Raw genomic sequence first — 23,309 nt, 5'->3', positions numbered from 1 at the left:
GGTAGTAGTAGTCCAGAACATACAAAAAAATAAAATAAGCACTAGCCCAGTGGGAAGGAAAGGACTACTTGTACAGAGGAAAAAATAAAACAATACAAAACATTTATTTTGTTATTTGTTGTAAAACATCACCACACACATAGCAATGTAATGTCATGCTTCAAAATTCACAATCAATTAATATTAACTATTGAGCATTTAATGTGGCTAATTCTACTGAAATTGTTGGTAAATTATAACAGCAATCTTTAATCTATTGTCACACTTGTTCATTTGGATTATCTCATTTTTCTACAAGCAAAATAGTATATACCATCAGCATTTACAAGTGCTATAATAAAAAAAAAATCAACACACAGGGGCTTTATTGGATCCTTAAATATCTCAGTAGCCACCTGACATTGAACAGCTGCCACCAAACTCTTTATTCAGTACAGGTCATGTGTGACCTTTTAATGTCAGCACACCTGGACCTGCATATTGGAATATCTTTATGTTGCAGCACAAAGATCTTAAAATGCAGGAAATGATCATTATCAAGACCTTTAATGTAAAATGATTTTTTGTCATTTTCATGCTTCACCTCAGCCTTTTTTTTACAGAGGGGTAGGGCACAATAATAACATGTAATCTAATCCAGTATATTATTATTATACTCATATTTTTAATGGTGCTCTATATCTCACTGTATAATACAGCGCAGTATAAATGTATTTAAAGCTGTTTGAGTCATAAACCTCATACAGAGTTTATTAACTTATTGTGGCAGACTTGAAACACTGACAGAAGCAGCATTTTAGTCAGAAAGGACATAAACAATTACCTTAATGTCATCAGAGATGGGAAAAAGTTAGTTTGTTTCTGTCAATCAATAAATGTTTATAATATGCAAACACCTGCTGATCACCATGTCTGTACGTTACTGATTATTCAAAGTTAGTCGTATTATTTAAGTATTTAATCTAGAAATGGGAATAAAAAGTCAGATCTGAAAAACATCTTTGAATACAAAAAAATGAAAACAGTCATTTCTTATATTAAACTTGTAGTTATCTCCATAGTGTGCTTAATTTTACTGTAACAGTGCTTCAGAGTAAAGTTAGACTTTCTACAAAAAAAAGCTGAAATGTCTTACATTCCATACAACCAACAATTGGTTTGATGTTTCAAGAATAAAAATTACATTCAAACCTCCTGTGTAGTGCCATTGCCACCATGGTAGTGCTATCTTAAACCTACAGGGCAGTCAGTATTTGGTCAGTGACATGTGTTTCATTGTGCCGGCTCTGTACTCCAGCACCATGAAATTTAAATCCTGATTTTCAGCTTTAATTTGATGGTCTCCACATCAGATGAACAGTGGAGGAGTTGTAGTCCTTCTATGCAGTTTTACAAAGAGATTAATTGGTCAAGTTAACATATCTCCAAAGTCAAGTCATTTTAATTATACATAAGATGTAAAATCTTTCAGTTCCTTTGGGGACTATGTATAAAAAGAGAAACAGTTCCTACACCGTTCACCAACTATAAACATGAACATCCTCAAATAAAGCTCAAATTCAGATTCACAAAAAAACAACAACAACAACAAAGTACACTGTACTGCACTGTACGTTGTTGCAGTTATCTAGATGGTGCTTTCACTGCCTCCTTTGTTCTTGGCATTACGAGCTCGGAGTAAGATGAAGATCATGACTGCAGCCAGCAGGAGGACAAAGAGAAAGATGAGCGATCCCCATGCTCCAAGGGTCAGTGCTTTCCTCAGCCCTGGTCTCTCTGCAGGCAGCAAATTGCTCAAAGTGAGCATGTAGCCCAGAGCCCAACCCACCGAGGTGTCCCCTGCCTGGAGGATCAGCAACAAATGATTACTACAGGTTAGTGGAAACATTTTTACTGAGCATTGAGGATATACTGTTTTGTAAAGTTCTCACCTTCTTCTGGAATGAAATACGTGGGAACGTCGTCTCATCGAAGCTGTATCCTTTCAACATGAGAATATTTAGAAACACAGAGGAAGCACAGTAGTCCTGCAAACGAGACCTTTGCTCTGGAGCAAGAATCAGCATCTGGAACAAAAAAAAAAAAGTTAAAATGCAATAAATTAATTCTATTACAAATGATGCTCATCCACTGAAATGTATTAAACCAATTGTTTTTAGCAGTTAACAACAGTCATTGTATTAAAACGCCACGCTGGTGAGCTAACATGCTCACAATAACAATGTTAACATGCTGACCATGTGCAAGATAAAAGGTTAAAGGATCACCAAATTATTGTAAGAGGGGAATGTGAATGTGTCACGAATTTCATCCAATCCTGATAATCAATGATTAAGAAAGAGAATCTAAATCAGTCAGGTGGCTGCTGAGCACTGTTGACTCCACACATTAAAGCACTCCACACATGGACAGACGCATAAATAGAACATAAATCTGAATAACATTACTTGATTGAAAGTCATGATGCACACAGATTTGGCTGCCTCCTCCAGCTGTGATGGAGTGCTCACAGTGATGCTGGTGATTCGCTGCAGGAAGGAGTGAATGTAGAAGAATGCAGAGAACGCCTGAAAACACAAGAGAGAAAATACTCACTCAAAAAGCACTTTTGTGCATATTCCAGTGTGCAGTCTACTGTGAACATCTGTAACACATTTCACTTACTATCACTAACACTGTGTGTGTATCCCTTACGTACAGACTGACCTTTAGTCTCTAAACCACCAGTGTGTATAACCCCTATGTGTCATCGTCCCCTCCAGCATTACTTACCATGAAGCTACCGGTGACATTTGGCTGGAAAACTTTATCAAAGGAGCACTGAGAGTAAGGGCAGCCATCAAAGGAGAAGATCTCGGAGACATTGCCCAGACAGTGTTCATAATGTCCGCTGCCTTGTACTGTCAGAGACGCCTGGGAGTTGTAGTAGCTGGGTTTGTACTTTGTTGTACACGGTGAGTTGAATATACTGTTCAGCTTTAAAGTTCTATTGTAGCCTGCTGGGTAGCAGGGGTTTGTGACTGACTTAGAGAAACCCTGAGACTGAGAGAGAGAGAGAGATAATGATATAACACATTTCCTTAACAAACCCATTCAAAATACTATTAGCATTATTTCTTTATACTTCTCTAATTATTACTATATACTACCATACAATGATGAAATTTTCCAGTAACAAGAGTGAGACCAATATCTACATGGCTTTTCAACAACAGTTCATTATAGATATCCGATGTGATCTAATATGTTGGTCTACAAGTAACATATAACTGTAGTAAGCATACTTTTGTCCACCAGAGAGCACTGTTTATATTTCAACAGTAAAATGTCTCGTTCAATATAAATATGATGGGCACAACTGTTTTGATCACAAAATTTTAAAAGGCCCAATGTCTAAGATTTAGGGTGGTGTATCAGAAAATATGTAATATAATATAAATAACTATGTTTTCATTAGTGTGCAGTTGGTCATCTTAGAATAAGCCCATTATATCTACAGAGGGAGTAGGCCTACAGAGTCTGCCATGTTGAACTACTATGTTTCTAAGTCAAGAACGGACAAACCAAGCACTTGCTCTTGCACTGTAGTATCTGCTACACGCTTGGAAATGGAGGGTGAGATGAGGAGTATTCGGCTGGCTGCAATCTGCAACTTCACTGCTAGATGCCCACTAAATCCTGCACAATGGACCTTTAAGGGCTCTTTATCAAAAGTGTTGTCGCGTAGTGTTTTATGCTACTTTAATACTATATACTGTCATATGTACTGTCAACTAGATTACACAAAACATAAACATAATGTGTCCAATCTGCATACAAATTGCACATTTTACAATTCATAAAGCTCTATGTTCTGCTGAAATCCTTCATTGTAGTGCTACGTCTTAACTATGAAGTCTAGGTCTGTTTAACTGGACCAGACAGTGAAGACATTAAAGTCAGTTCTACAGTTACTGTAACATCTGGATCCTGACCAGAGAAAACAAGGGTTGTCACTATCTACTATGCAGCACAGCACTTTAAATAAACTTTGGCACATTATCTTTTCCTTTTCATATAAATGTTACAGGTTAAAGGTATTCTCTCTCTCATGTCTTATAAATACTATAAAAAGGTCAATAACCACTACATCTATATACAGTATATGATAAATAGGTTGTTTCATTTAGTGGTGTGTTACAATACCTTTACTATATGAGCCACCAGTCTCTTGAGGACCTGGTCCTGCCCATAACACAGGAAGCTGTGTGTGTACAGAGAGTACTCCTGGCCATAAAGACGCAACTTTATCATGTCGTGCTCGTCCTCTACTTTCTGCTGAGTAGCAAATGTTATCTGGGTGGACGCCCCGCCGAAATCAAGCGCTCCCACTGTGGGTCTGCCGGTGCTGAACCAGTGGCCCACAAAACCATACTGCAAAGGAATAACAGAAAACAGAACCTCTTCATTGTTAATAGCAGCCCCATTTCCTGCACTCTGCACATCAAAATTTCACCAGTTGACCCAGAGGATTCATCTCCACTAACAAGCTGATCACAAGTAGCCCATCACCAGAGGGAATAGTGATCCATGAGCATTAGTGTTGAAGAAGCTACTAGGGGTCATCAATCACCCTCTGAATAAGCTTCAAAGAGGCAAACACCTCCAGTCAGATTATCTTTGTAATTATGAAGTCCAGAAAATGGACAACGAACAAACTTAATGGCTTAATGAGAAATGATAATCATTATCATGATTATCATAGATCGTCCTGCTTCATAAAAGTACAACTGTCCTCATTAGCCTGATGTACATCAAACATTTCTAAATGAATCATCATTTCCAAGCAGCTTCCTGACTACAAAAGCACAGATCATAAAAGTTATGGTACCTTTATGAAGTTCTCTAAGAGATAGTTGACAGTGACCCAGCCGTACGCCCCCTCCTCTTGACCACTCAGTATGGCCGCCCCCTGGTACTTAAAAGGGTAGGACTGGATTTTGTGTCCCACTTCCTGCAGAATCTGTGCCGACTGGTCTGGGCTGGAGATACTGATTGGGAAAAACGAGAGCTTTTTACTAAATTGTTACAGCTGCAGTATGTAAACATTCATTCTGAATACGCATGAATGACATTCTGTGTTTGATAGTCTCAAACTTGCAGTTTTCAGAATAAGATCCCGAAATATTTCTGTTTTGTTTCCCCAAGCTTCAGGTTTTTCTCCTGACCTTAAAAAACTTCAAAGGTTCAACTGACCTAGATCTTAAAGCTGGTATTTATAGCTGTCCTTTGAAAGCTTCATATAGACGCCACGGTGGAATCAGTTCCACATGTTTGTGCAGGACCAGATGCACCAGTACCTGATAACAATTTCAGCCGGCCCACCAGACTCTAGTAAAGCCCCCATGTGCACTCATCAGACACACTTGTGATGTAATCACACTTTAGTTATGTAAACAGGTCTTGTTCCTTTCTTTCTATGCATCTTTGGATCTGTAAAATACTTTAAATAGTTGAACCCGAATCATTCTTTGCATGCTTCATATTCTTACATGTCACATCAAAAACGCAGATCATCGTGTCTCATTGACATGTCATCCTGTCAGTGTAAGAAAGGCCCTAAACTACAAGCAGCTTTAAGGGAAGTGACAGTGACAGTGATCTGCAGTTAAATTTGTTAATTTATGGACATTACATAGAGCAAAGGGATGCTTTGAATGAGCAGACAGATAAAAATAGATAAAAACAAAAAACTCAAATTGTAGCTCTCGGATAGATTTGCACTTGAGCAAATGATTTCCATATTAACCTCAGACTGAGCGATTAGGCAGCTGTCTTCTGCTGCGTATTTGCATGAAGTCAAACATCTCTTCAAACCTACTCTGTGAGCTTGATGTGACAGGACATTTGTCCATTCTTGGCTGAGGTGGACTGCACAGCACTGCAACACGTCTTTCAGTTTTTTTAAGGTTTTTATTAATCGATAGTTTCTGTTATTCTACAGGATTGTTATTTGTTATTGAGTAAAAAAAAAAACATTTCCAAAAAAACAGAATCCAATTACTACACTAGTTAGTACTAGACTGCACTGAGACACCAATGCACAGTAGTTTGTTGGAAGCCTCCATATGTTTGTACGCCCTGAATTAACGAGTACTTACAGGCTTGTACGGACAGAGACAGCTCTGTATGCAAAATATGTGTAATACAAGATAAGATACAAAGAACATGTCAGGTGAACACCTGTGAGTTAAGTGAAAACTGTTTTTTCTTCTACGGCAACATATGTGTATGACCAAATCCTTCATTTACAAAGAGAAGTCATGGGTTATATTGTTTATTTTAATAGTTTATTTATATATTTTTTTATAGTTAGCATGCTGGTCAGTGAGTTATTAGTTAAAAAAAACTTCACAGGACAGTTAAAATAACAGAACAATTCAGTGTTTTAATGCTAGTTTTATATTTCTTAAGGTGTTTCTTTACTGTACATGCAATGGTTTGTGTTATTGGAAGGATTAGCACACCCATAGGATTAAAACAGAGGTGAGGCACAGCATGTTAAAGAAAAACAAAATTACACAGAAATAAAGCACAACACACACTGGCTCACCGCAGAAGTCTCATGCCAGCTGTGGCCCCCAGGTACACAGGTGTGAGGTGGTGCCTTTCTTTGGGAATGGCCTTTACCGCCTGGTCCAGACATGCCTCTAAACTCTGCCCTGCTGCTCCCTGTTGACCTGCATAGCTGGAGATTCCCCCACCTGAGTGACAGGTAAAAAAAATATATATTATAGACAGGCAGATTTATGTTAGCACAAAGGTCACATGGTGATGCAAAATGATCACAACCACAGGATTAAAAACGTCTAAAATGAATCACTCAACATGCACTTATGAGGAAGAAAATAGGATGGTAAAGTGGAAGAAAAAAGAAAGTAAGTAGGAAAACTGTAGGAAATTGTGCTACATCTTGTAGCACTTCAAATGTCTGACTTAATTTTGATTTGATCACCTATCCCCATCTACAGACCAGAGTTCTCTTCAGGCTGGGGCATTTTAACAGTGATAAAATATGACAATGTAAAACATCATATTCATGACTAATTGACAGAAGTGTTTGTTTATTTACAGACCCTTTAGGACAGGATTGACAAACAGAGCTAAACTCTGACTCACTGCTGATTCATAATCGCCTGAGACTTGCTTCACCTTGTTGGTATAATATTATTATATTATTTACATGAAACAGCCTGAACCATTTCAGTTCCCACCTGCCAGTTAACATAACAAGAAAAAAAAATATTTTAAGATATAATTTCTCAGTTTAAAAAGGTAACCAAAACATGCAGTACAGTGTGCTAAATTGAGGAGTGGACTGGTCAAGTGCACATTAAAAAGATATACTCCACTGAAAACCTGTATTTTGAATATAAAAAGTCATTTTACAGGGTGGCAGCCATAGTCAGCTCTTTCACAGCAGCTAATATGGAATGGAAAAGATTCACATGTTTACAACTTGCCAGCGTTAACTCAAAACCAGTTGTACGTCGACCGCAGGGGTGGTCATGTAAGGGTTAAAAACACTGTGCAGATCCATATTGATTTTTCCTTCATTACCTTCAACTGCAGACATTATCAGGGAGAATTACGACTTGGATGTTGGCTTTCGGACGTGAACGGCATTTACAAGTTGACACAATGATTACTTCCATGTCATGAATGTGACAATGGTGTCATAAAGTATCCCAACAGCATCAAGAACGTCTATAAAAACCGTTCACACCACTCCCACGGTCTATTCTACTTCCCTGTCATAAACATATAAATATATGTTTAGTATGTTTCAAATGCACTCATTTTCATCATAGTTCAGCTGCTTCCATATTGCTCAGGTGCGGTTGCCTGAACCAAAAAAGTTCCAAAATGTCTCTTAAAGCTTTCTGAATCACTAGCTATTTTTTTCTTCATTGTTCATACAGTATGTGTACTCTTTGTGTTCCAAACCCTTCTACTCTCTCTGAAATATGCCGAAATATACAGCTTCCATTCTACCCACGTGGTTAGTTGCCAAACGCATGCTAATGGTCGTCATGAGCAACAGGCAAGTAACTGTGATAGTAGAGAGGCATCTGCAACATGCTAAGCATACAGTAAGAAATGACAGAGGAGGAAGAGCGAGTGTTGCAGCAGTGGTTTTCATTGCAGTGAATCTTGTTGGAAAGTGTCACTGTTGTGAGTCTCTGTTGACTACATGGGCTGATCTCTGAGAATAATCAAGTTAATAATCTTAGCAACCACTCAAAACAAACTTACCCTTAACATGACATTCACTGTGCTGGGTGACCACACCTGTGCCATTTTGCTTGTCTGCTGGCCACTTGTATATATACAAAGCTGTGTGTGAAGATCCAGCATCCAAGACAATCCCATACTACAGAGAGTAGAAGACAGAGAAAAAGAGGTAAAACAGTGAAGGGGGTTGGGTATAGAGATATCTAAGCATTGCTGTGCTGCCAGTGAAGTGGACTCCAGTTAACGAGATACAGATGAACATTTAAGAGTTTACGCTTACGGCTATAGTGGCATGAATGTTGGCATCTGGAAAACATCTGGCTGTAAATGTAAATATAAATCTTCAAAGACAGCCTTCTGAGTGTTACATTACACAAGTACATGTGTAGTGGATGGATTTTACTTCATTCATAAACATTCAGAACTATATTGCATACCTTCACCTTTGCCCAGTTGTTTTTAGTGTGTGCCAGAACATGCTAGAGGAGTTACACTTAGACTACTTACTGCTCATCATCTAGATAAAGTTTGTAACTTCAAATGTATTTATTAATATTTACTCCTTTAAATTGTTTCTTCATGTGATCACAAGTCTTTACATCTTTGCTCATCTGTTCTCTGTGAAGACACTCCCTGCTGATTAAGGTTTTAGCCTCTAAGGTTTTGGACTCTCCCAACCATCTGATATAAAACAGATATGACAGTAATAAAATCCTGGACTCTGTCAGCCTGTCACTGATCTGCTCCAATCATCCTGGGAACATACTTTTCACTGTTTCATTTCACAGAGGCACTGAAATTAAAGGAATTTCGATTTGAGATTTCTGGTTGCAGTTGCAGATCAAGCACAAGTATGCAAGAGGAAAGTGATAAATATCAACTAGCAATTCCTTCACAAGTCAGAAAATTCAACGTATACATGGATTTTTTTCAAGCCAGTTTATGCGTTATGTTATGTATACATAAAGAAAGATGCAAAACAACATGTTTCTTCTGTTGTTATGTTTTTTAAGTGGATTGCTGCTTAATTGTACCAATTTAACCCTACTGCATAGCCACCAGTCTGTTACTGTGCTGGCTGGCTGATTTGACAAACCCTAACCCCTAACCCCCTAACCCTAACCGTAACCCTACCCCTAACCCAAAACATATGTATAGTAGTGTTGTCAGATTATTTAATGATCTATTTTTGTGCATTCTATCCAGAAGAGAGAAAACCAACACAACAAGAGATGACTATTCTGTCTACTGACCAAATGACGTGACCCTTATGTGCTGCGGTAAGCATAGTGTCTCAGCCTCTTTGCAATGATCAATTTAATGTTATATTTGTTACTTTGTTTTTAAAAAGGTAATGGTTTGGCTCCCTCATACATTTGTTGGCTTTCATGCCCATACGTGGGTGTGCTCGCCCTCAGATCTTGCAAACTCTAGCAGTCTCGTGATCTAGACTAGAGGAGATTAGGTATTTGCATTTGTGTGTCCGATCACTTCTGCTCGGTAATGTCCCTATTATTTAATTTTTTCATTGTTTTGGGAAGAAGCAATTTAAAGTAATATTGCATTTTGTTGCCTTGTCTTTTGAAAACTTTGGAGATGGTTCTGTAGAACGTTGGGTTTAAATAATATAACTCCTAGACGAAACATGAGAATATTCACATGCTATTTGCTGAACTTTCTATGATACATGTTGAATTAGGGTAAGTCTTAAGTAGCTCACAGGTAAATTAAATGCATCTGAGGATGACAAAGTACAGCTTAGACAATTTTGGCATTTTGTATCTACATTTTATGCATCCAGGAATCGTCATTGCCATGTCAGGCCCAAATGGCTGCTAGCTTGGCTGTAGACTTCTTGCATTGTTGTAACTTAGGTGACTGTGGTGGAAACTGAACCACTGGGTGCACGATAACTGAAAATATATCAGTGTAGTGATAACTGTAACCTTTAAAAAGAGATGGTTATCATCACTGAAAGACAGAATATGTTTTCCCACCATTTATCTGAAGCATTCAAGAAAGTATTTATTAACAGAAAATACTTCCTCAAATGTCATCATCTACTCACTGTGATGAAAAACCTGTTGCCTTTACAGTGCCTCCACTACAATATGAAATATTAAATTACACCTTTGATGTCGGCTTTGATGTTTGCAAGCGAATACAACATGGCAAGGTAAGTGACTGAGGATCAAAAAGAAAGAGACCACACACACACACACACACACAAATCCATGTGCAGAAATAGATACACAACTTCTAAAATCAGTCAAACAGGTGAAGAATAACATCATGTGCAAGTGTGCCTCATTATTTTTTATATTATTTTTCTCATTACTGCTGTGCAGTCAGTTGTAAGGACTCGCTCTAACACTTGCCAAAAGCACAGACGAGCTCTAATGATGCTGCTTTCTCCTTTCATTGAACAAACTATGGGAACTGTTGCGCTTATCTGCCAGCAAAATGTAAGACAAACCCTTTTGTGGTGTCCTTTTTTGTGACTATAGTCGACAGCATTGTTACTGAGTGAAAGGGCGGCTACATTATACTAAAAAAGGATCCATGGGATATGTAGCCGGTAACACAAAAATGTGCAGCATTCCTGCACTGAATGCAAAAACAGCTCTGCAGTACAGTTTCATGTTTTTCAACAGATTTGTTGTTGCTTTTTAGTTATTTAGTTATTTATGTATGTTTTTGGCTGTCTATTCTTTAAACCTTGATTTTCCTTCTTAAATAGCCATGTCGCTCCACAGGTCATATCAAATTTCAGCCAAGAGGTCACCTGAGTGTGTATATATCCAGTGTTACTGATTACAGCTTGAAACATGCTGTGTTCATCCGATGTTTAAGAGAACACTTCACAGTAACCAGGAAGCAAAGGAAACTGAGCCAACAGAGGATAAAAGAGAGATTTCATTTTCAAGTTTTAACAGGCAACACATTCTGTTTGACTGGTGCGATGCTGGAAACAGTAGAATCTATTGAAAAAAAAATAATGTTATTTTAACAGTATTTCAGTTGTTAATTTTAATATGTTAATATGTTGAAACATAACATGTGTAACCTGAACATCTGTAAACTTTGTCTTGACCTACAAATCATCAAACCATGTCGTTTTTCACGTCTGTCATGCAGAAAACCAAATCTGTGTGAACAATTTAGTAACCTGTATGTATGGTTTAATCATTTGTGCTCATTACTTATTAGTTCTCTCAATTAATTCTCATGTCATAGGCCAAAATCTTGCTTCCTCCCCTCAAACACCCCAGAAAGCACCTTTTGTGTGACGCCTTCAGTCACCCGGAAGTTTGAATAAGACAACAAAGAAAGCATTCCAGAGTTTATGTAAACTGGACATCTGCAGCATCAGCAAAGTTTTCACAGAGAAACATCTGCTTTTTACAAGATGGTGGTGGTCTTGTAATTAGGTGTTTTAAGGTGTTTCCCTTTAAAAGGCATTAAAGGGATCTTTTTTCTAAGATCTAAATAATGTATTAAATGCATGTGATCCATAGTGAAGTACACACAAAAGACACAATGGCATGAAGCTGATAAATTCTGAAAAATCTGACCGCAATTTATTAAATCAAGAGGAAAAAGTAATTAAACTATATGCATTATCACCTCCTGGATTTTAGATGATTCACACTTTATTTATTTAATATTGTCAGCATTGGACTTTCATAGGTTTAAGGTTCAACAACGGAGCAGTAAACATCAAACTCATGTTTGGAGACAGGAGGGGGTGCAATTGTTGTTTGAAACTTTAGTGGGGGGTTAGGGAAAAGTGTACACTGCATGTTAACGTAAACATCAGTGTTAATATCACTGATTTCCTCTAGTGCCATAGATTCCTGTACAACACCATTTTGGCTACCAGTGTGCACCCTGCATGAACTTTACGCTGAAATGTCACAAAACAAACAACCCAAACCTACCATGAACCCCGGTGCCTCCTGGACGTCCTCAGTGGGGACAGTGAGAAGCAGGATTGCAACAAGTCCAAACACCAGCAACGCGATGGGGACGATAGAATGAGCCATGAAGTGAAAGTGAGAGGTGCAAGCAGCAGCTCCGGTGGAAATATGAGCGCTGTCTTAGCGGCCAAGTGGGAGAAGTGGCTGCTGGCTTCCCGCTGGCCGGGCGTTATCACCGCCCGCCTGTGGCTTACACTTCACCTGCTGCCTGCCTCCTGTTTTACATGTCACTTGAACGAGCAAAGCCTGACGTGAATTTACGATCGGAGCGAAGATAAGTCCTCCTCCATGTGCCTTCCCCCGGCCAGCGAAAGCAGCTCCAAGGCTACTGGTGCCATGGAGGGAAAAATGTTTTTATCATGGCCAGAGCTGGTGGAGGATCTGCTGCTCATTCATATTCAGCTGTTATTTAGGTCATAAGGAGTTACACCTTACATTATAAAATAGGTAAAAGGTGAAAAAATCACGTGATTCATGGTTATTCAATCATCAATGTGAAAACAAGGATTGGCCTGAGCTGGCAGAGCTCCACAGTGTAGGCTCTTGGCCTGAAGAGCTTTAGAGCTGGTTGTTGTTTTCGTCCTGTATTTGCATGTGAATGGGTGCAGCTTAAAACCTTTAAAACCTGACTTGCAAATGTTATCCTCATTTGAATGAGGAGTAAAGGCAAGGACATGAAGATTTCACTAAAGGCCTATACTTTCTTTGTACGTGTACTTTTTTAAAAGTCTATTTTTTGCTGAAATCCTGTTGTGACAGTGTCTAAATTTAGCTGAATATATAATTGAGTTATCTCGAAGAAGCTTCTGATTATTGCATTAGAGGTTTTCTTCATGTTGTCACTCAGGTCACCAATATTTTATTTTTGTATCGTTCACAATATGGTACAAATATCACACTGTTAAAATATCTATGAATACTGTATTTGAGGTTTGACCCGGTGTGTAAAATAGCTCAAGCTCTTAAAACGTTATCATCACACAGCTGAAATACTGCCACCCATCAAATGACAAAAAATTAACAGAGGTGATAGATTTGCCCAATATCTGTCACATCATGTCATAAATCAACAAACACGTTTGATGTCTTTTCCATTATTGACTTTCACGTTAACAAGAACTAAAGATCTGAAAAAAGAAGCTGTGATAACTAAAACATTAACAATCCTGATGCCATAAATTACTAAAATACATTACATTGCTATATTGATATGACTATAATTAAAGGTCCACATAATATTGATCAGGCTTTCAGCTATATCACATCATCAGTCTCCTCAGTTGTCATGGACCTGTACCTGTTAAAATATTGATTTTTTTTTTCTGGGTAATTGTAACACTTATTCTCCACTGTGTTGACTTTGTTTTTTCAAGCTCGTTTTTGAAGCAGTATTCCAGTTATTTAATATTGGCCTTCAAAAAAGTCTGGAGACATACAGGAGATGGATTTAAAAGAAGCACACACTTTTAGTCTCAAGCAAGGACCAAGCACCCAAAACACCAAATCTTACATTTCCGATTGTGATGTAGGCTTTATGATAAAAGATATGTGGGCTTCAAAATAACCTTGATGTTATTTTCTTTGACTTTATTAGTGCACAGAAATGATACAACCACAGACTGTATGTAAAGATGGACGTAACGAGGAGTGACGTCATTGCATCAGTTTGAGGACAGTTTGAGGACAGATTTGTGGTTTACGGTCTGCACCATTTTGCGCCAAAGGACCTTCTAAGTAAAGGTAATTTTTTTTCATTCTTAATGTGACATTTATTCATTCCTACTGTGACATGTTCAGTGTATCAAAATCAACATTTTTCAATGATTTGACACTGGCTTGATAACAAGCTGTGTTCTGAGTCAAATAGTCATTTTTAATAGACGGCATTTTGACATGTCACAGTATGAAAAACAAGTGTAAATACAATGAATGATGGCTGAATTTCATTTGACTTGAACTTGAATAGAACAAGCTATCATTCATGTTATTATCAACACCTGTGTTTTTCCCATTATGTCAGCAGCCTTCATCCTCGGAGAGATGAATTCTTTTCAGGTAATGCTCCTGTGACTTTGGTTTCCTGAATCTGTTCTTACCTAATATACCAACTCGGTCAAGATGGTCCACAAGGTGATCAGCCCATGTTCAGTAAAGGAGTAAAGTAGGGTTCAACTGATTCTTAACAGTTCTTATCACCAACTTCAGTAATTTAATTGTCACTGACAGACTTCAACCAAGGGTCAAAACCTACTGCACAAATAGGAAAATGCTAAATATTCAATTGAAAATTGTAAAATAAGGAAACTCAATATCTGTAAATCAATCACTATAAATCACATTTTCGTAGCGGGGGACCAATCAACACTCACATTCATCTCACAGAGTGTGACAGAGTGTGGGCTGTCATCAGGCGGATGGTCAATGGACCAGAACAAATGTCTCACCTGACAATGTGCTGCGACCCACCTCTGCTTCTACAAGGTATGCCATTAATTAACAATGACAGCTGTGATCTAATTAACGATGACATTCATAATCTAATTAAAGATTCACTGACTGTGACGGTGACCGTGTTGGTGCTACAGTACAGTATGTTCCACTGGGGCGACGTTGGTATCATTTCAGTGATTGAAAGAGTGTTGTTAACATTTCCATGTGACACACATGTTTTAAATGTACATGTCTGTCCATTTTACATCAACAACACCCACCACCACTCTGCTGATGCTACTGCTGATGTTTTCAGAGATTCAGTGGAAAAACCTCAAATAATTGTCTTAAATAACATGGTATGATGTATGGAAGGAACTAAGATAACCAGATGTCTAAATTAACAGGAGAAAGAGCCACATTAGCGGCATTGTGACGGTGTATAGGCATTGTGGTGCTTTAATGCTAATGTCAGGATGCCAACACTGATATGTACCATATTTACCATATTCATAATTTTAGTTTATCATGTTAGTGTGCTAATATTTGCTAATAAGAAGTAAACACAAAGTACAGCCGAGGCTGATGTCATCGAATCAAATGAGCTGGTGAAAACTCTTCATCCTCTGTGACTATGAACGACAGTTGCAGATACAGATTTCATGGCAACCTATCCTGATAGTTTTTAAGGCATTTCACTCTGGACCAATTGGTGGGCCATAATATGAATTTCTCCTCTAATAAAATCTGGTTCATGTTCATCCTTCTTAATCTTAGGATGTACTAAGTTTGTTTCTTATAGTTTAAAGAACGTTTGTACAAACTGGCCTTGTGTCCACTTGATGAAAAAGTCCAGTATTCACTCTGGACCAACATCAACTCATGTTCACACTAGCCCTCTGCTGCATCCTGCTGGGCAGGTCACAAACGCTCAGATGGTCTAAGCTTTTTGATGGAAACTGTTGCTTTTAGTTTTATATGAAAGGCTGGTACTCAAGAATCAACCATACAGTCTAAAGAAATAAAATTGTATATTACATTCTGGTGCACTTGAAAGTCTCTTTTGCACAAGTGCTGCAAAAATGTATTTTTACTGTTATTTAGAATTTGTCTTTTCTTCTTTTAAGAGTCATTTATGTGAGGTGACCAGAGCAGGGAGAAATATCCACCATGCACTGCTGCTTCACCAGAGGACCACTGCACGTAAGACCTACTTTTTCTTAACTGATGCTCTTGCTTGTCTCAATTTGTTCATAGCACAAGCTCTTGTTTGTTATTGTTTTTCCATATTATTCTTTTCTTTCTGTGTGTGTGTTTGTAGCTTTTCGTCTTTTTATTCTTTCTTAGATATATATGCTTTTCTTCTTTTTAGTACAGTGTGCTTACCTTTATTCACCATGAAGCCCTTCAAAACTCTTGAAATAGCAATTGTAGGATTGTTATATCACAAAAACAGTACTTACTTACTCCTAATGTGCTGTGATGTGCAATGATAAGAATAATTTGTCCTGAAATGATGAGTCACGTAATCCATCAGTCAACAAGATGAAACTAAATAGCCAACAATTTTGGCAATCACTTAGAAATGTAAATTATTTATCTATCAAAACGTTTCTGGTTTTACTGTTTCATATCATTGTATATTTAATATATTTTGGTTTTTGGACTGACAAATTGTGATGGACATTTTTCAGTATTTCCTCACATCTCATAGATTATACAGTTAACAGATGATGAAATCACAGGAGTAGTTAGATTTGGCAATGTAAGTATATTTTATTTACAGTTGTATAAACAAGATGATTCAATGCAAGTTCATTACTGGAAAAGGTAAGAAAACAAGTGATACCTCCCTTAATGGGTTTTACGTGTTCGTGTGTGTTTTGATGCATGCTCATGTATCATAATTGTGTGTGTATGTGTATCTGTGTAACTATAGTTTAAAACATTCTCAGTTGCAGTCGTAATACAAGCGCAGTGCAATCTCCTCAACCCTACCTAACAATGAACAAGACTCTATTTACATTTCATTCAACTTAAGCGCTCCACACAGCTCAGCTAACTGTACACGGCAACAACAGGCATCCGAAAACAAACCAAAGCACTGATAGTAACACGTAAGCATGCATAGGCCAGAATGAGAACATGATCAGAAACAAACGCACAAGTTTAGAAACCAAATTCTGTTTTAGCACTTTGTGTGTTTGTTAAAAAGTGTCATTATTTCCCTTATAAAGACTTTTTTTCAAATAAAAAGTAAAATGAAAAAGAGATTTGTGAAATTAAAACATCTTGAAGTGGAGAAGGTAACATGTCTGATGTTGTAGTGGTTCTATAGTTTCTTGGTAAATCAGTTTTTACAGTTTGGGAGACCCCTCAGCATAAAGTGCTATGAAGTGCCAGACACCAGGCAGGGTGCAATAGTTTTTTCAACACACAGCAGTGGTTTCTCAGCTCCAGAAAATGGGAAACGGCCTGTTTTTGCATCTAACCAAGACTTGCACACAAGCTCGCTCAGGTAAGTCACTCGGATTTCTTCCTGTAAAAGATCTCCGGCTCTACGCGGGGAGGAAGTTTTGCATGAAAGACCGAGTGCTGGTTGGGTGAAAAACCTGGCCCTTTGATGCAACCCCTCGGAGACTGGAAATGAGAAAGACTGCTGCAGCAGGAGAGAGGAAGAGAGAGGGCGTCCCCAAGCACAAAATGGCTTACGGCTTGAGTGTCTCAAACATGTTTGGACGTGAAAACATCAGCTTTAGAGACTGCAAGTTCATGTATGAGTTGACATATTCACTTACTTATCTCTTACTCTACATGGTAAAGCTTAACAGATTGTCTCTAAGAAAGAAAAAACATGCATTTGGCATATTAATAGAAAATCAAAGGGGAAAATACAACTACAGAATCTGGTGTACAGACTTCAAAACAGTTTCATCGTTCAGACAGATAAAGCTCTTATTCACATACAAGCACACACATGCTTCCATCTTCTTCACTGATAGACAACATTAGTCCTATTCTCATCAGTAGTGCCATGATTAATGCATCCCATTGGAAGAAATATCTAAAAACATTGTAGATAAAAGTTCCTATTTAAAAAAAACTTGATATCTATTGAAGCTTACAGTACATATTGTATTGCAGTATATGTTGTTAAGAAAAACTAGATATTACTATGGTATCTAAGCCCTAATTGGAAGTGATATGTTCCAAAACTAGTTTATTTCATTTGCTTAACCAAACTAAACCTGGCTGTGCTAAAGTTATACAGCTGGTCAGGAAAATTTGAAAGTAGTTAACATCAAACATTAAGTAAATTTCTGTGAGTAAAATGACAAAAACAAGGTTAAATAAGTTTGCTAATAACATACAGAAGGAAAATATTGTATATGTGAGTCAGATGGGTTTTTCTGTGCATGCTCAGGGACCCTACAAACATCTAACGCCAGGTAATCCTGACTTTTTTCTAAAAAAAAAAAAAAAAAAAAGGTGCAAGGTCAGTGTTTTTCAGCCACTCCTTCGGCAAGCAAGTTTTTCCTCGAAAGCTCCGTTGGCAGGCGGTGAAATGAAAGCTTCGGCTTCGACGGCGAAGGGACCGTGGAGATGAGTTCTTCTCCCTTCCTCTCTCCCCTCCACTCCCTCCTCGTCTCGTTTCCTCTCTCCTCTGGGAGCGAACGTCAGCGTCTCCCTCTCTTTACACCACAGTGCTGACAGACGGGTCAGACAAGTTGAGTTGGCCCGTGATGTCAGTGGGTGGGTACTGCTGCAGAGGTGAAGAGAAAATGGGGGGGAAGGATGAAGACAACAGTCATTTCTTGACAAAAGCTGCATTTTTGTTATTTTGGTTTTAATGTTAGTATAATTATCTAAACATTCTTTTTTGGGGGGGGGTTTAAGAACACCTGTGCTTCATTTCTGCAGAAATGTAAGAGCAGGAGGGTTCTCTAACCCCTCTCAGGCACACCTTAGTTTTGTTGGATTAGTTGAAATGTTGGATTTTTGTAAACCAGTTTGGTCATGCCTGAGGTGGGCTAGCTGGGAGCAGACGTAAGATCCTGAGTTTAGACAACAGCAAATTTGAATCGGGCATCATTAATTTTATTTGGCCTTACAATATGGGTGATAATTTCCTGCCATGGTTAAAACAGACAGCTCATTTATCTCCCCACGGCCATTTGTACGCATGCAGACAGGCGGCTTCTCTAATTTTAGCAGCTCTGCAGGAGGAGATGAATTTTAGGCCGATTTCAAAGTGCCGTTGTGTCGAACTCTTACGTCCAGTCCCCTGCTTCACTGTGCTTCTTTTTAAGCAGAGTGCGTTGAATTATAGGCGTCTACATTGTTGAGAGGGGAAACAAGATCCCGATTCCATGCAAAGTGCTTAGTTTCTATGGCAACAAGTACAGCGATTTTGCTTTTGACTGAGTCTTTTGAATATGTATACGGACAGCAGTAAGCCATATTTTTACAATGCTGAGGCTGCTTTTTTTTTTTTTTTTGCTAATAAGCAAGAATATGGAAACCTGCTGAAGCAATAACTCATTAAACATTGTAAATATAGTCAATTACATCATTAGAGCTGGTGAAATGCTGTTTGTTTTTTTGGACAGTAAGCTTCATGTTTTGGTACACAGTGAGCTTGGGTGGAGTAATTAACCCGTCTGCATTATGTTTATATTCCAACTGATTTTTCAAAAGGTCAATCATAATCTTGACTCACAGCATTATGTTGGAAAAACCTGTTTCATAACATCCAATGTGCAGGCAAACATATTTTGTATGTACAGTGAATGCATCACAAATGAATACTGTATTGCAGAACCAAAACAGGGAAGAGTCTTGCCTTTTTGTACCCGTCTTTAATGTATTTTCTCAATTAAGCAAGATCTTAGGTTTAAGTGCCTCTCATTTAAAGCTGATAGAGCCAATACATTCAAGCATATGAGCTTCAGAAGCTGTCATGATGCAACTTACATGCTGACAGATGGGGCAACATCCAGACTGAATAGTTAAAATGTAACTTTTTGTTCTAAATAGAGTCAGAGTGGATGTTCCTCATCTACTTGACCCGCGAGTTGCATCATCATATGGCTTACAGCCCCCATTTGGGTCTCCTCATGTCTTGTACCTTGAGGGCCTGCTAACAGCGCACCCTACTGGGGTCAAGTGGACCAGCAAAAGAGAGACACTTCACTGACATCACAACCACAGTTAATGGTTATAAAGCTATATTCAAAACAGCTATAGAGATTCTTTTTAATATATGGCACAGCTACAAAGATTTCTACTTCTTCTATTGTTATGTTACTACAGCTATGACAGTTACAGTCATTGGCATGCTTGCAGAGGGAGAGAGGAGCAGTGTGGCATGTGGGTGAGGGACACTGACACTCAAGTCCATTGATATCCATTAATATAAAAGAAGAACATTTATATAAAATCAAAAATAATGGTCAAAGACTGAGGATGGCAGATCTTTCAATTGGAGCATCTTTTTTCATTTTTTTTTCTTTTTTTTGATTGCACTAAATCCTTTTTTATGTTTCCACTTTGAGCCATTTATTTCCCCGCTTGGGCTCCAAAACCAGCATCCGAAACCCTCACACAGACATATTAACAATGGTGATCCCACTCTTCTTATCTTCAAACCAGACCGATTCTACTGAGAAACCTCCAAAGGGAAGAGTAAAGGAGGTTTGATTCAATGTAGAAACATTCATAAAAAAAAAGACAAAAGTTAAAACAAGAGAAAGAGAGAAAGACAGGAGATCAAATTAAAACACACACAAAAAAAAAAACTTTTACTTTGTGACCCGTTAGCTTAGCTTCCAAAGGCTAAATCTCCCCTGAGAAACACATTCAGAACACAGTGTTAGTACAGCGGCCTTTCTGTCGAGGTGTCTGTGCTAGCTCCAGAGATTATTGCTGGTTTTTTTAGACTCATGCCAGATTTGGTCAGCGACCAGCTATGTCTGGCGGAGCAGCTGGGCACAAATGACTGCGGGTCACTGGTTTGTCAGAGCACTCCGAGCTTGCGGGGTACAATCTCCCAACTGCAACGAGCAGCAGGGCTTTTCAACTGAACTGTAAAAGAATAGAGGAAACCTGACACTCTCATTGTGCTGCAACAAGGGAGTCAAGCAGAGATATAGAAATGGTGTAAAAAAAAAAAGAAAATTGATTTGGGAAAAGGAATTTATAGCTTGTATTTGTAACACAGTGAGAGTCTAAGGCTTCACAGATTTTGTAGCTCGTAAAAACAACAATTAAAACATAAATGAAGTCTTCACCACCTGAAAATATATCCTGAAAGAGGCATGCACAGTTCAGACCACAAGGACACTGAAAAATAAACAAGAATTATGACAAACAAAATATGACAAAGCAAAAAGTAAATTGATTAATAGAAATCCATGAGTGTAATCCTGAAATAGACATGTTGAAAAATAAGATAACACATTAGTTTTCTTCCCAGGACGACTGGCCATCACGCCTGCCTTTGGAGATGGATTTTTTTTTTTTTGGAAAAATGACAAAACATCGGCGCATGCTTTTCAAACCAAAAGCAAACCAACAGCGGCTGAAATCCAAACAGAGGAAGTGCGGGCGGGATCAGTGCAAAGAAACGATGGATATACAAAGGATCAAGCAGTCAAAAACGACAGGACACGAACACAAATATATAAAGAGACACACGCTTACATACAGTATACACACACACCACAACGTCACCAATAAATACACAATCGCCAGAATCCACGTCCAAACCAGAGGCAGGGAGGAAGAGCAGCCCAAGACAAAACACCACTGGCAGACTGCTTGCTTTTATTCGCCCCCCTCCTCCAGAGGAGCAACGCCACTAATCCCATCGAACCTCCCCGCCCCCCTCAAAATTCTGAATACTTGGGACAATCCCTTCCCCGAATTCAGAGCCCAGCTCCTGGCCTGGCCTGACCTGAGTTCCTGCACTGATGCCCTCCGGGCCTGTAGAGGACCTACAGATGCTAAATGGTGATGGCTGATCGATGGTGAACGGACAGACACGTGGCAGAGGCCGCGGAGCCGTGTGGAAATGGGTTGAGTGGAACATGGCACTGTCTCGCGGTCGGATATGGAGATGTGGGTAGAGAGGACAGAGAAAGAGAAAGGAGAGGGGTGAAAGCAGAGACAGAGGAGGAGGACGCGAAGAAGGGGAAAGAGAGGGAAGAATAAACAAGGGCACATGTTGCTTCTTCGTCTCCTTACCGTGTCTTTGGAGGACCTACGTCTCTTGATGCTGGAGGCCAGGGTGGTACTGATGGACCTAAAAGAGGCTTTCTTTTTGGGGTCGGGCTCTGCTCTACCACTTTTCCTATCCTAAAATAAATATATGTAGAAACATTATTCATGTTCTCTGGCTGGGGTGACAACCGTGGTTTCAGTCTCACCCATTCTCTCTTCCCAAACCCACCACCACCACCACCACCCCAATAAATTACCTTACTTTATATTGTCTAAATAGAGGGAGGGTCCTTGTGAGAAAGACTACAGCATTTGGAAATGTATAATGCGCAAAGAGGGAGAAAGAAAGGGATAAAGCCTGTTAGATGTGAGAGTGGAAATAGTCTGGTCAGCCTGATATGAGGGCATTCGTCTACATTTTATGCAACATTATCACAGTGGGACTGCACAAGATGGCACAGTAGTCCTCTAGAAATGTGCTGACACATTCACTTGGCCCCTAGAAATGCATTGGAATGGGTGATGACTAATAAAGATGTCAGTGGTTGTGATACCTACTTAAACCATCTAAAATATCCTGCCTGTACGTTCGCTATTGCCTGAACACACGTCATCTCAACACACAAGTGATCTTATATTAATGGATCGACTAAACAGTATACCAATTATGATAACAGGATATCTAGAATCTACTCTGTGCTTGGTTCTGACCTGGGTCAGAGCTCTGGAAAACATTTAGAAATGCAGTCCTGTCAAACATAAATAGAAAGGATAAAACAAAATGAAAAGAAGAAGAAGCAGTTTTAACCATATTCTTACAAGATGGCAGGACAATTTGATGCCCTCCCTCCCTCATACCATCACAGCTACTCTCAGCACAATAACTGGGTGTTTGTGTGCAAAAAAACTCATATTAAGGTATTCTTACATCCTGAGTCTCTAGAGAGGAAGAGGGCTGCATAGGGGGAGAAAAGAAAAATAAAATAAATTTCCATCCACTTGATCGTTATTACTTTAAAGAAGATCCTTAAGTAAAAGCCAAGGGAACTAAAAAGGGCGGATATTTAAAAAAAACTTTAAAAAAAATAATTAAAAACTAGCAAAGCAAACATCAACATCCAAAGCCAGGCAGGTATAAAAAGTTAGAGAAGCTACAGTATCAGAGGCCACTAAAATGCATATCAAAGAGGGAAACCAGCAGCGACAAAAGTCAGTAATTGAAGCCCATTTAAAGTCATTATACCTTAAAGTGGTATAATGGAAATTCACCCCACACACAAGGGAATGGGATGGAGTATGAAATGAAAAAGATTTGAAAAGAAATCACCTACTGTAACTGCGAAAACTATTCTTAAAAGAGAGAAGATTTGCGATTCTGTGTGCTTGATTTCATGATCCGAGCAG

At 38.7% G+C, this 23,309-nt stretch overlaps 2 protein-coding genes across 11 annotated transcripts in view; both read right to left on the bottom strand.

The window, feature by feature from the left end:
• Positions 1 to 1,054: 1,054 nt before the first annotated feature.
• On the bottom strand, positions 1,055 to 12,735 carry entpd2b (ectonucleoside triphosphate diphosphohydrolase 2b). The gene is made up of 9 exons (XM_010752349.3): positions 12,216 to 12,735; positions 8,296 to 8,413; positions 6,593 to 6,743; positions 4,871 to 5,030; positions 4,186 to 4,413; positions 2,773 to 3,042; positions 2,448 to 2,567; positions 1,932 to 2,066; positions 1,055 to 1,843 (listed from the first exon to the last, which is right to left on the bottom strand). Exons 1-9 carry the CDS (start codon positions 12,318 to 12,320, stop codon positions 1,628 to 1,630), a joined length of 1,503 nt encoding a protein of 500 aa, XP_010750651.2. The 5' UTR covers positions 12,321 to 12,735; the 3' UTR covers positions 1,055 to 1,627.
• Positions 12,736 to 16,435: 3,700 nt separating this feature from the next.
• grin1a (glutamate receptor, ionotropic, N-methyl D-aspartate 1a) overlaps positions 16,436 to 23,309 on the bottom strand; it is a 32,661-nt gene continuing 25,787 nt past the window's right edge. For 5 of the 10 annotated variants that reach the window (XM_019279247.2, XM_019279249.2, XM_019279248.2 and 2 more), the window contains 3 exons: positions 22,834 to 22,860; positions 21,930 to 22,040; positions 16,436 to 18,447 (listed from right to left, as the gene is read on the bottom strand). In XM_019279247.2, coding sequence (XP_019134792.1) covers positions 18,379 to 18,447; positions 21,930 to 22,040; positions 22,834 to 22,860 — 207 coding nt within the window. In that variant the 3' untranslated portion in view covers positions 16,436 to 18,378. The remainder of the gene's footprint in view (positions 18,448 to 21,929; positions 22,041 to 22,833; positions 22,861 to 23,309) is intronic. The other 5 variants (XM_019279254.2, XM_010752350.3, XM_019279255.2 and 2 more) reach the window with 2 other exon arrangements.

This window comes from Larimichthys crocea, chromosome IV (assembly GCF_000972845.2).
Source record: "Larimichthys crocea isolate SSNF chromosome IV, L_crocea_2.0, whole genome shotgun sequence".
Taxonomy (NCBI): domain Eukaryota; kingdom Metazoa; phylum Chordata; class Actinopteri; family Sciaenidae; genus Larimichthys; species Larimichthys crocea.
Note: the sequence above shows the minus strand (reverse complement) of the source record. Positions and strands in the feature narration are given on the sequence as shown.